The sequence below is a fragment of the Epargyreus clarus genome, unplaced genomic scaffold (genome assembly GCF_041222505.1).
Source record: "Epargyreus clarus isolate Ecla_fem2 unplaced genomic scaffold, WU_Ecla_fem_2.2 ptg000001l, whole genome shotgun sequence".
In the NCBI taxonomy this organism is placed as follows: Eukaryota; Metazoa; Arthropoda; class Insecta; order Lepidoptera; family Hesperiidae; genus Epargyreus; species Epargyreus clarus.
Genome location: NW_027332209.1, coordinates 9,106,116 through 9,119,235, shown reverse-complemented (window position 1 = coordinate 9,119,235; position 13,120 = coordinate 9,106,116). Strand labels below are relative to the sequence as shown.

Genomic DNA, 13,120 nt, shown 5'->3' with positions numbered 1-13,120 from the left:
ATATATTAATATGTCGGCAGGTGCAATGGAGATCCAAATAATATCACATCGTACATTGTTGGAATTGTGCACATACACACTTATTTCAAATGTCCACTGATTCGTCCATTTTTTACGATTAATTATCACACACATTGATTACAATTAATAACTTTCACGCTGAATAGTCTTTTAACATAACATAGAATACAAATTCTACACTCCTTCTTTATATTAACTGTCCTTATTATTTAACCTTCTTCCAGCCAATGCTCCCAATTTTGACAAACATTGTTTTTAAAGAAAATAAAATAACAAGTTGTTCTATAATAGTAGTATTTTCTATCTCCCACATTATTTAAAAAAAAAATTATCCATTATTTTTTTTGACTGAACTAGGTTAGATTTTTGCTTACCTGAGGACTGAGCTCCCTTTTTTTTTTTTGTTGACGAGGGGGAACCTTCAAAAGGTACCCTATGCCGTGGGAGCGGCACGGGGTTATGTGGGATTCTTACCGCACTAAACCCCCCCCCCCCGTGGCCGTCCTCGGCGCTGCGTAGAGGACTCCGGGATCTCCAACGGAACGCAACCGGAGTCCATTTGGCGCGTTGCCCCGTCGGGCTCCGCCCACGTGAGCTTGAAACTCACCACACCATCTGGTGGTCACGACGGTATGCGACCACACATACCGCCGTCCATCCCGGGGTTGCTGGCCGGGCGGTTCGAGCTCCTACTCTTGCCGTCCGCAACCCCGGAAGCCCCCTTTTAGTAGCCTCTTACGACAGGCAGGGGATACCGTAGCCCTATTCTGGTCCCGGAACTACAGGGACAAAGGACTGAGCTCTCTACACGTGAGCCAAGGTTTTTAAACTCAATAAAAATGGGGTAAATAATAATAAGACAACACATTCATTTGTTTTTATAATTTTATTGCCCTTAATAATTATGTCAATTACCAGGGCATAGGTATCTTTCTTGCTTCTCTTATCTACTCTCTCTTTTCTTGCCTTTCTCGCTTACGTAATTAGGATAACAATGAGATGAACATTAAATATAATAAGTTTTGCCCTCTTTACAGTTATAACTCAAGTTTTTCATACATTTGGTTGAGCAGAGACAGGTAAGACCACGCAGTGCTTATCACCTGAAAATATAGACTTATTACATTTTTGTTTTATTACGTACCTATTATAAAGATATTCCGTTGTGTTTCGTATATTGACTTAAAAGTGAAAGAAATGTCTCCGAGGGGATAGCTTACATTTTGAGCCACACTTAACAGTTTTAATAAAACAATTTTGATCGTAACAAATATGCCTGTGCAATTGTTGCCTTGTGGCTGTTTTAAAGTAATTTCGAAGAGAAAGTGTACCTTTGAAAAGTTAGCCAGCGTTAGGTCAGAAAATCCCAAAGCGGTCAAGTAGCATGGTTTTTGTGCCCTGAAAGGTTCAAATAAGTCAATTTTTAGAAATTTTAATAAAAGTAGCATGCCGTATAGGAATACACCAAAGTAATAAGGGGCCAAGCATAGGGCCTTGCAGTACTCCAAATTACCTACATTTAAATCTTTTTTTTTTGTTGTAAAATTGGTCATTTGCTGGCCATTCATCGGATTTAAAGGTGATAATTTCAGCCAAAATTTAAAGGTGAAAAACGAGTTGAGCAATCATAGCATACCTACCTATTCATAATTATCACGATATATCTCCTGAGCTTAACTTCCTTACTATACCAAGTGCTTTTATATGCAGCTTCACATAAACCGAAACTCTGCAATCAAAGAAATTCTTGGTAAAAATATTTTTAGCTGTCACTTAAAACTATTTAATACGTTAAAATGAATTACCGTATCAGCTAGAAGTTGTCCCGGCCAGCAAAGATTCCAAATAGCAAACATAACAAATAACGCACCCAATATATTTTTGAAAAGCATTTCGTCTGCAACCTGAAAGGATTATTATTCTTTCTAACATTATGTTAAATTAGGTAAATGTTAATTAGTTTTCAAGTCTAAGATGTATATGACTACTTTTGAAGTCCAAGTTTTTTGATTAAACTGGGTTAGCGTTGTAAATATGGATTGTACGATAGGGTATATCTTTGAAAGACTTTACTAGCCTCTTTAATTTTTGTTTACATAGCAATTAATGTGATATTGGCGGTCACCACAGGCAATTTATGAAGCTTTTTACCATCTTTAATACTTAAATGTCTGATTACAGTTTGGAGTCATCTCTCATATAAAAATCCTTAGGCCATACATACATATTCTAAGTACACTACATAACCAAGGCCAAAACAAAACTTTATCATATAAATTTAATTTTGTCATCAAAATTTTGTCATATAAAATGTATAGATAGATATAACCACAGATACGAACCACAGATAGAAAACCAAACCAGCAAATCACAATTGAAGAGAATGATAACTGCACGAAAATCTGCGTTCCAAAAATGTTGTTCAATTCCTTAGCTATCCTGAAATAAAATCAAATTTAATATAAATTTACGCCTTAGTTCGACTGACTGACTGAAAGCCCATTTGCAAAATAACTTTGTATAGTTTCAAAGTAGTAGGTATACTATTTTTCTAATTATCCTACCAGAGTAGCTTCTGGTGCGTTGCGGCAAAAGTTTTAATTTTATTTAAACTTTCTTCGTCGTTTTTATCATACATAGTTACAGCATCCTCTAGATCTTCTTTAAGTAGATGCAAAAGTGTACTCAAAACATAAGTCAGTGCTATTAGCAAATGATCAAACGATACGTACAGGGCCATGTGTATTACAATACCTGTAATTATACAGAAAAAATACTTAGGTAAATAAATATTTGCTTGACTTTTTTCTACAAATTTAAATTTTATTACTTCACTTAATTTGTTCTTCGTGTCCGGTCAGAGTGCAGGAATAGCACTAGTCACAAACATGTGCGTTGGGTAGCATATCGATAATAATCGCTGGATAGCAGCATAAATACTAGGTCATAGCAGTGCTTGCGATTATTCCTATTTCTACATCAATGACACATGCAAAATTATGACGACCAACTAGTTAGTATCCAAATTAGTCAGAATAAATAGAACAAAAGTATATCTTTAAGTACGTATCTCGACTAACGCCGAATTTTTCTTTGGGGAGTCGGTAAAATAATTTATTTAAAATTCGTAACTTTCGTAATTTCGTCACTTACTTGTAGTAAACACATAAAATAAGGCTAGAGCATATTCCAAATGAGAATTAAGACAGCAGAAGAAATAGATCTGTAGTGGAAACAGGTATTTAATATCTTCAGAGCCTTTGTAGATTTCGTGCATCGTTAACAAAAGTGGCGTCATTTCAAAAACACCCAAGGCGAAAACTGCGCAAGTAAAAATCACTACAAAAAGAATTATATTCAGATATTTATCAGTGTAATTAATAAGGATTTCTTCAATTAAACACTGTATATACTTTTAAATCATACCAGTGTCATATATCTTCAAACGCCGAAGCCAGCTTCTCAATGATTTATTCTTATTTTTGGATTCAGTTAGAGAGGGCCAAATTTCTGCAATGTTCATAATAACAACTCTTATCTTTTCTTGTTGGAAAAATATAGCCATCATTTTAACTGCATCTGAAAATTTAAATTTAAGAACAGTAAATCTATAAACTTTGTTATGATCAATAATGACTATAATACAGGCCTAATAAGGTACCTATATGATATTACATTCTCTCGTCTAACGTAATGAAGCTATTTTTAAGGTAGTCTTCGTAACAACGGAGGCTGATGGTCTAATGGAGGTATACCTGAATACAACATTTACTGTGTAATACCTACTGTTGATAGATTGAATTTAAGTTTGATAGGAATTGGGTACATTATAAAATCCGTTCCAAATAATCCGTTTTCTTTAATTTAGTTATTTCAGTAATTTTGTTCGACGAGCGTCATTTTGCTCAAAGTTTTCAAGCCAAATCACCTGCAGAAGCGTATTTTTGCACGCTTACAGTTAGTTCGGCAAGATTCTATAAGTATTTTAGAAACCGTGTTAATGCTAAATAAACCTATTTGGTACCTATCCACATTATATAATGTTAAATAACTCCATTGCGTTCCATCGAAAACCATCAGTTTAAGCCGTGTGCGTTTTTTCATCTGAGGAGTTTCATTATGTTGGTATCTTACTTACCTTGTAGAACCATTAAAGTGCTGGGTGCAGCGTTAGCAACTTCCAAAAATGTGGCTCCAGTTCTATCACTCATAGTAACATACATGACTTGGCCCACAAGTATTGGTATGAATAATGAGTTAAAAATGCAAAACCTGGCATATTTTTTAAAAAAACTCTTCTTGCCTTCAAAGCATATATCCAAACCGATAAACCGTAATATTTTTGTGTAGCGACTGAAGGTTTTTATAAATTCTGGGGGGAGTTGTCTTATGTTCACCATTTTCGCTAAGAAATGATCAAACGAAAGTCCTTTCGTCACACCTTTTGTCTTTCCTTTGATCAGGGACGGATTTGGAGGAGGGCAGGTGAGGCTACTGCCCTGGGTCCCCTCCCAAGAAAAGGAACCCACAGTAGCGATAAATAGATACATATATGTAGATTTCGAAAGATTAGCAGCTTTTACTTTTTTTAATAGTATTTTTTCGCATTTTTACCAACAATACTTTCACTTAATCTTTATTGAAATAATTTCATTTGTTGGTAATATATTTTTGAAACACTTAAGAGAAACAAATATTCCTTCAATTAAAAAAAAAAAAACTGGGGCCTCCGCTCTATCGTTGCCCGACGGCTTTCAGTCTTCCAAATCCAGCCCTGGGTGTAAAATAAGAGGCAATGTAAGTGTTAAATCAAAATTAAATGTTCATTTGCAAACAGGTACAGTCTGCAGAAGCAACCTCCTATTAAAATTGGTAATCATTTTTTTACATTCTTGACCCATTAATTTTGACACTATGATTTACTTATAGGTATAATACAAGTTGTAAGAAATTTTCTTTTCAACGAAACACATATTAATGTTGAAACTCTGAATCCCTCATCTGTTATGATATCTACCCACGGAAAAATATCAATCGAGAGCAACGCCGCACGGAAAAAATGTTTATTAAGTAGTTTCTAAAAAATAATCAACCAGTGCGTTGATCGAGTAAAAATATTTTTTCCCTGCCCTTACAATTAAATAATTAAACATCGAAGTGAGAACGTGAATGATGTATAAACCTGACCATGCATTACCTACCGCTATCTAATGAAAATAATTACCAGAGACATTTAGATAGCAAGTGCAAATTATATACTGACTTTAATATTAAAATCAAGAAATTTATAATTTCAAATTATTGGGTATTTGGTTTTCATCCACCTTTCTACTATATCCTCAATACTGCATGTCATGCTCATGCTCTTCTTAGATCTGCTTCAGTTTGCAGGTATGTGTTAGAGCTTCATGTACCGTGGTGTCGAAAACTGATCTCATCAGATTAACGCATTCAACTAACTAACAGCATTTGCAGATTGTCCTCATTTCTCCTGGCGATGTAGCCAAAAAGCCTTAAAAATATAGGCAGGATTATAGATAAATAAATATTAATTTTCATTCCGCCGACCCCCATACCTCCTTGATATTTGAACTATCCTCAGGATATAGGTATCATATTGAACAGTGCCGCTGGTAAAGTGCATCCCTGTCATACACCTTTGCTAAATTTAAAAGCTTTTGGAGGAAAACATTTTATCAACTTTAACTATATATTCTTTGATGATTAATTATTAAGTTACTTTTCGTTACATATTTGTGAAATTTTAATCGTTATTATTATTACCTATATAGGTAATTCATCAACCATGCATGCTTGAATCGACAGAGACACGTGCTCATTCACTGGCACGCTCGTGTATTAAAGTCGATCAAGTAATAGATTCATGAATTAGGTTTTTCTTACCCAGGGACCGAACCTGGAACGGATTGCATGCCAGCATAGTGAACGCTGCGTCACACGGAATTTCAATAATGCAACTAAGTATTACCAAGCTTATAAAAATAATTTTGGCTCGACTTGGCGGAGGCACTGCCGTGCCTCCAGATAAAAAATGGATAATAATAAAACAGTACATTAATTTTTTTTATTGTAATTTTATTTGTATTAATAATGTAAAATAAGTAGGTACCCATATGTTTATTGTAGTTTAATACTACAATAATATTAAATTAAGTATAGATAGACATTGCAAAATCGAAAATTTGCACTAGGTAAATGTCTATATTTCAAGATTTTGGTAGATTTGGTTTAATAAAGACAGGTAGGACCATGCTGTGCTTAAAACCTGAAAGTAGATATTTTGCCTATTCATTTAACTTAAGTTAAGATTTTTATAGACTGATTTTTAAAAAGCTATAGTTTACCTTAGAAAAAATTGCCAGCGTAATATCAGAAAATCCTAATGCAGTCAAGTAGCACGGTTTCTGCGCCCTAAAATTTAGAAACTTTTGTAATAAATTAAATATACGACAAAATACATAAATTTAGATTAATATTGTTACAATTAAGATTAATGTTGTTTGTTGAAACATTTAGATTTATATTGTTGTTTTACATTTTTTTTAATACCTTATATTTTGTTTATATAATATATAAAATTATGAGGGCGGCCACTAGTCAGTAGTGCAACCCTTGTAACACACAATCTCACTTCTACGTCTCTCTTTTTTTTTAAATACAGTAATTTTTTTTTTTTTAACGCGGAGAAATCCTCATGGATCCTCTTCTGCCCGGGGGAGCAAAAGGGGTATGTCGGACTCTTACCGACTAAAACTCCGCGGCGTTCCTCTGGACGCTCGGTGCCGGGTCACGAGGAGCGTGAGCATTACATTCGCGGCCCGGCAACGTCGGATGGCGCTGGTGTTAACGCCAGCCACGTGCCGAGAGGGAGGGGCCCATTGGTGTCCCTCATAGGATGAGCGTGCAGAACGCACACACGACATCTCGAGCCCTTGACGCTGGAGTTGGATTCCCCCGAATCCACCTCCGTAGGCTCATTAAATACAGTACTATCAGACGAGCATGCAGTCCACTTGATAGTAAGTACCTACTCTGCCCATGGACATCTGTAGTCAACCCCAGATAGGAATACGCTGCCACCCCTGAAGACTAAGTCAAAACTCTTCGGAAAAGTACGCCTCCCTTACCAACCCTTTAAACCCAGAACACAGCAGCGCTTAACATTGCTGTTATTAGGCAGAAATAGATGTGGTGCCAATGGTGTCGAACCACAAAGGGTTCTACCAGCTTCAAACCAAAACTACGTTTGTACTACTTTTACTAATTGTTCGGCTGCACTCGTCTAAAGAAAAAAGCGACGATAACAGTAGGAATACCAACCTATTCATAATAATCACGATGTACCTTCTGAGTTTAACATCCTTAATATACCATACACTTCTGTAAGCAGCTTCACAAATGCCAAAACTCTGTAATTAAGTAAATACTTAGTAATACCTTCTTAAGATGTTTTCAATCAATAGTTCTTTACTTTGTGGTAGAAAACCTTTAATAGCATATAATAAATTAATAAAACAGAATTACCGTATCAGCTAGAAGTTGTCCTGGCCAGCAAAGATTCCAGATAGCAAACATAACATAAAACAAAGCCAACATGTTCTTCAATAGCATTTCATTTTCAACCTAAAAATGTCATATGTCATTAATAGTCCTAAATATTACTTTTTGAGTGCACTTTAAATAATATAGCTTTTAAACAAATTCAAATAAGCAGTGTGAATGTAGACTATAGTTACAATCTGATATTTATTTTATATATTTAAGTATGTAATTAATATGTATATCTTACAATGCATCTTGTTTTTAAATTGCTTCTATACTCTATATATTCGGTTCTTATAACATAGGTCAATACAAGTCCTCTTTTGATTAAAAGTTTATATTGTCTCAAGTGCAATGCAAGCTTGTTTATTTTAAAAACATAGATTATACAATCAGGTACATATAATATAATTGTACTTCACTGCATAGTCTCTTCAATGATAATGTTGACATGTAGTACACCGCCAGTCGTCAGCCTTGTGTCACGTATATTCAGAGCTAAAAACCTCGAATTCAAATAATTTAAAACAATATCCAACCTACTTATAGCGCCCCCTACCGGTAAATGTCATTATCGTTTTTCGTGCAGCCTGTGTACATTTATGATTTTTCAAAATAAGAAATAAAATAAGTAATTTATAGTAAAAATTGTTAATTTATAACAAATATTTCAATTAATAATTTATAAAAGACGTAGGTGTGATATATTGTGCAGAAAAGTTACAATGGAAAATAAAGAATTTTGACGAAATTATTCTGAAGACTTGTACTAGGCGGCCATTACGAATGCCGTCGCAAATTGAAAATGTATTATTTTCATTTATTAAAGATAAGATGATAATCTTATATATTAATGAGGAATGACAAGGTAAATTTTTACATATATATTTTTCCAAGCAAAGGATTTTTAGATTACCATATTGTTCTGTAGCAAGGAATTTGACGTCTTATGTTCATTAACTAAGCTTGTCACCTATTTAGGTGATCTCGCTTATTTAAATCCTTATATAAATCTCGCTTATATAAAGCTATGAACATAGAAATAGGGTGCTATTTAGCCCCGTGCATGGGTACTAACCCGTTTATACTGAGTATTTACTCACATAAAAGAATCTACTATTGAGTAGAATATACCTAATGGGTATTCATCCGTTCAAATAAGGGACCCTTACATATTGGATATTTACCTATATAACAACTATAACAAGATACTACTATTAAGTAGACGGATACAACAGATATTCACCCGTTCAAATAAGGTTATGACCCTTACATATTGGATATTTACCTACATTACAAGAAATAGGGTGCTATTTAGCCCCGTTCATGGGTACTAACCTGTTTAGATTGAGTATTTACTCACATAAAATAATCTACTATTGAGTAGAATATACCTAATGGATATTCATCCGTTCAAATAAGGGACCCTTACATATTGGATATTTACCTATATAACAACTATAACAAGATACTACTATTAAGTAGACGGATACAACAGATATTCACCCATTCTAATAGGGTATTATGTCCTTTACATTGGGTAAATAACCTATATAACAAAATACTAATAATCAGTAGATAGACACAACTATTACCATCGAGTGGATGTAATGATTTTAATGAATGAACATTTTATTGAAGAATCATTCAGATTAATAATGTACCATGATACTGGATATAGAGATGACAATTTATATCCTATTGTAATACTCTAGAAGAACCTAAATTTGGTTTAACCATTCATAAGAATTTGGTATCTAGGTAGATCAGCATATTAAAGAGTAATTTACTAAAGGAACTATCTATCTATCTAGATGGTGATAGATAGACTAAAGGAAAAAATAGTTTAAAGGAAGAACACTAGCCTCTAGGAAACTGTGGGACGGATAACACATGATTAGACTTTGCACAAGTCGCAGTTACTATTGTAGCTGTAAAGAGTCAAAAGCCATGCCACATCAGGCGAATGCTTACTGCTCTCGAGCATTTGACATGATTGTTTCTTAATAATTTTAAATTATTTGCCTTTATAAAGATAATTTGCTATCAATTATCTTATTACTGGTGCTGGTCATTTATTATGTATAATAAATAATAAGAAGAGATTTCATAGTACAAGTACTGGAACAAATGATCGGCAAAATGGTTTAAGAAACAATGATTGTTCAATTCATATATATATAGTACAATATTTTATAATAACAAATATAACGAAGATATTTACACTTCATCCTATGATAAACTTCATCCAAAAGTTTGAGATACTCATACCAAATAGGGTCATTATCTGACTTACAACAAGCCTCATGCACAAATACCTGTGTCACAGAAAGGCTTGATCGAAGTTTCCTTTGGAATAAATCTTCAATCACAACAGATTTTTAGGTGAGTGGTTAATAATGTGGTCGATTATAATTATAATTTTAAAGACCAGTTGTAACAAATAACTATTGACCCAAGCTTTGCAAGTGGTTAGCTTTAAGAGTCTATTTGTATAAACACTTAAACTCATTATTCTCAAGGAATGAAGATTTTTTCAAAATATACTTGGTATGTGTAGAAAGACTTCTCACATCAGTGATAACATATTGTTTACTCTTAACCAATTTTTTACAATATTTTTACTTTACCAACACCTGATGATGGTGATGTTGGTTTATATTGAATATCTTGGTCTTAATCTTGAGCTTTAAATAAAGCCTGGCATTCCACTCACTACTTACTATTGTTTTCAAGGAAGCATATTTGGATACTAATTCATGATTACCTTAAACAGTGTTTACATGTCTATGGTTAAATGGAAATTCTATGCATTTCAAGTTCTTTCCTTTGGTTTGAGCAGAACACTATATTTATGTTTTTACTAACCTTTTAAAAGATACAAGACCATACATAACTGATTAAGATCTAGGGACATTGTGTCAGTTATATATTTATATAACATAGTTCCTATTTGAAATGTCAAAATAATGGACAAGGAACAATAACGACACTTAGTAATTTAGGATCATAGACATAATAAGCTATATCATTCCTTAGGATTTATTGGTTACTTAAAAGATAGTTTGATAATTGGAAATAATACAACTGTTAAGGTTGTTCATTGTATTATACAAGCAATAAATAAATAAAAAATCAAATTGCTTTACCATTAGATAAAAGATTAAAAATCAACACAAGGGTGAAATAAAAAGAAATAAAAAAAAAAAAATATATATATATAATAATAATATTAAAAAATAAAAATTATAATAAATGCAAAGATATGTATATATATATATAACAATTTTAATAATGTTTATCAAAATACTATCCCTCTTACAGATAGATATAATTACAGGTGGTAGTTGTCATATTATTTTTATTATCGGGACACAATCAGTTATGTAACATATGGTCATTATTCTCGGTATTTTGTTATTTGATTTAAATAACAAATCCGATCAACTATTTAAAGTTAAATGCAGCGTTACTTGTGCTTAAAGATATTTTTTCAATAATCATCTTCAACACGGTGAAACCCTAATACGTGTAGGCAACTCCACATTTATTTCATATAGAAACAGCATGGTGTTTATTACCCACATTTAACCGTAATATCAAGGCACATATTGGATTTATTGAATACCCAAAAAATGTTTTTATTTCCCTAATACATTCAATAATTTCAGAATGAATTTGCTATCACTAAATCAAGATTATACATTGCGAATTAACACTTTGAAGGTTTTTAAATAGATTTATTTACTAGGAAACCTACAAGAAGTATGACTTACATGTCATGACTAAGGTTATACTATTTAAATGGAAATATTCATTTTATTTCTAATAAAATAATTGTTGTTAAAGATTATCTCTGAACGGTTGGGGAGTTTGTGGTAGTATCAGACTGGTCCAGACAGTCCTAAAAAATAGTATTAAAAAAAATAAATAAATAAATAAACCTTTCGTTTTGGAAGGGTTGCATTTTGGGTCTCATATGAATTTAAAAAAAAAAAAAAAAAAGATCTAGATCCATTTGTTTTTCGTCAACGCTTTACCCTGTATGTTACTCGCTTCCTCGAGGAGCGTTTCGTTTCTATACACGAATCTCAAGATTTTGTTGCTCTACAAGCAATGTTAGACGCGATAATGAAAACGTGATGCTGGTGCTTATAATATTTTGGCCTAAACAGTGTAAATAACTAGATCTATCTGTAGACTGGTTACAATATTCTTTTCATTTTGATATATATATATCTAGAATTATTTTTGTTCTTAAAATGCATATTTAGGTTTTCTATCCTCCATATCCCAAGTATGCTATTAGTTGGGATAGTTACATCTGATGTATAAATATTTTTAGCGAGTTAAGTGTAAAATATTACTATTTACTTTTTTTTTGGTTATTGTAATTACTCATATAGTAAAAAGAAAAAAAAAATAACAATAATAATATATAAGTAATATATATATAAGTAATATATAAAAACAATAGATATCGTATATATTATGACGTTCACTTGGTGTAAGCCCGTGAATGCCATTATTACTACCGATTCGCCTACATCTGAGTCGAGACTTCTAAAAAGTATACGTAAACATAATAATAACATTATTGTATATTAACCAAATTGCTTGGCGGAAGATATTGTATATTAAATTGCCACATGAACTTAAACCTTACTATAACCAGTGTTCAAACAATCTAGTATTACCATTATTTCATAGTAATCATAGTATTTGTCCAGCACATCCTTAATAAAATTACCTAGATAGGCCTAGTAACACTTGAGAGTTACAAGAATAAGTTTATTTCTTTTATGTAATCTTATAATACAGTGACCTCCCAGACGACAGTTTCTAGATTTTATCAACCACGGAGGATGATGGCATTGATATATCATTTTTTACAATACATACCATTAGAGAGCACGCATTACCACGCTGCTACGCTGACGTCTAAACATATGAGTGTCAGTTAAGACCCTCTTAGAAGGATAGCTGAATGGATCAGATCTAAGTTCAATTTTGTAGTAGAGACGTTACATCAAACGTATACTTGATAACTGTAATTAATATTTAAATAGATATATTAAATTAGGAATTTTAAAAATAATAGGATTTAAACGTTTTTGTATTTTGTTTAATAGGCTCGTTATTTTACAAATCTCTAAACATCTACATGTCAACATTATCATTGAAGAGACTATGCAGTGAAGTACAATTAGAAATTAAACGAACTTACCTAAGTGAAGTTCCAATTTCAATTGTACGAACTGCATAGTCTCGAAATGATATTATAACCCACCCACCCATACTTATATACGATAAGTATTACCCATAATATCATCTATGTTGTAAAATAATCGAGCTAATGAACTTACATCTTGACCCCAGGATCTCTAAACTTAATGACATTTACCGGTAGGGGGCGCTATAAGTAGGTTGGATATTGTTTTAAATTATTTGAATTCGAGGTTTTTAGCTCTGAATATACGTGACACAAGGCTGACGACTGGCGGTGTACTACATGTCAACATTATCATTTCGAGAC

At 32.8% G+C, this 13,120-nt stretch overlaps 1 protein-coding gene and 1 long non-coding RNA gene across 3 annotated transcripts; one reads left to right on the top strand and one right to left on the bottom strand.

Annotated features, from left to right (window-relative positions):
• Positions 1–888: 888 nt before the first annotated feature.
• LOC140757541 (odorant receptor 4-like) lies at positions 889–12,857 on the bottom strand. 2 transcript variants are annotated; one of them, XM_073093336.1, is made up of 9 exons: positions 12,812–12,857; positions 3,448–3,600; positions 3,175–3,360; positions 2,586–2,775; positions 2,364–2,460; positions 1,827–1,925; positions 1,662–1,750; positions 1,353–1,419; positions 889–1,124 (listed from the first exon to the last, which is right to left on the bottom strand). In XM_073093336.1, exons 1-9 carry the CDS (start codon positions 12,846–12,848, stop codon positions 1,059–1,061), a joined length of 984 nt encoding a protein of 327 aa, XP_072949437.1. In that variant the 5' UTR covers positions 12,849–12,857; the 3' UTR covers positions 889–1,058. The 2 variants fall into 2 exon arrangements, with proteins under 2 accessions (XP_072949437.1, XP_072949523.1); XM_073093422.1 differs by having other exon boundaries at positions 3,175–3,342.
• LOC140757645 (uncharacterized) lies at positions 8,023–11,527 on the top strand. Its single transcript, XR_012104004.1, has 2 exons — positions 8,023–8,725; positions 8,823–11,527. It is a non-coding gene; the product is annotated as an uncharacterized LOC140757645 (long non-coding RNA).
• Positions 12,858–13,120: the final 263 nt, after the last annotated feature.

Coding starts and splice junctions, on each gene's coding strand:
- LOC140757541 (XM_073093336.1), bottom strand. CDS start 12,848: ATGCAGTTCGTACAATTGAAATTGGAACTTCACTTAG. Junction 2,776..3,174: donor ATTTTATGTGTTTACTACAA/GTAAGTGACGAA, acceptor GTATAATTACAG/GTATTGTAATACACATGGCC. Junction 1,125..1,352: donor CGCTGGCTAACTTTTCAAAG/GTACACTTTCTC, acceptor CTATATTTTCAG/GTGATAAGCACTGCGTGGTC.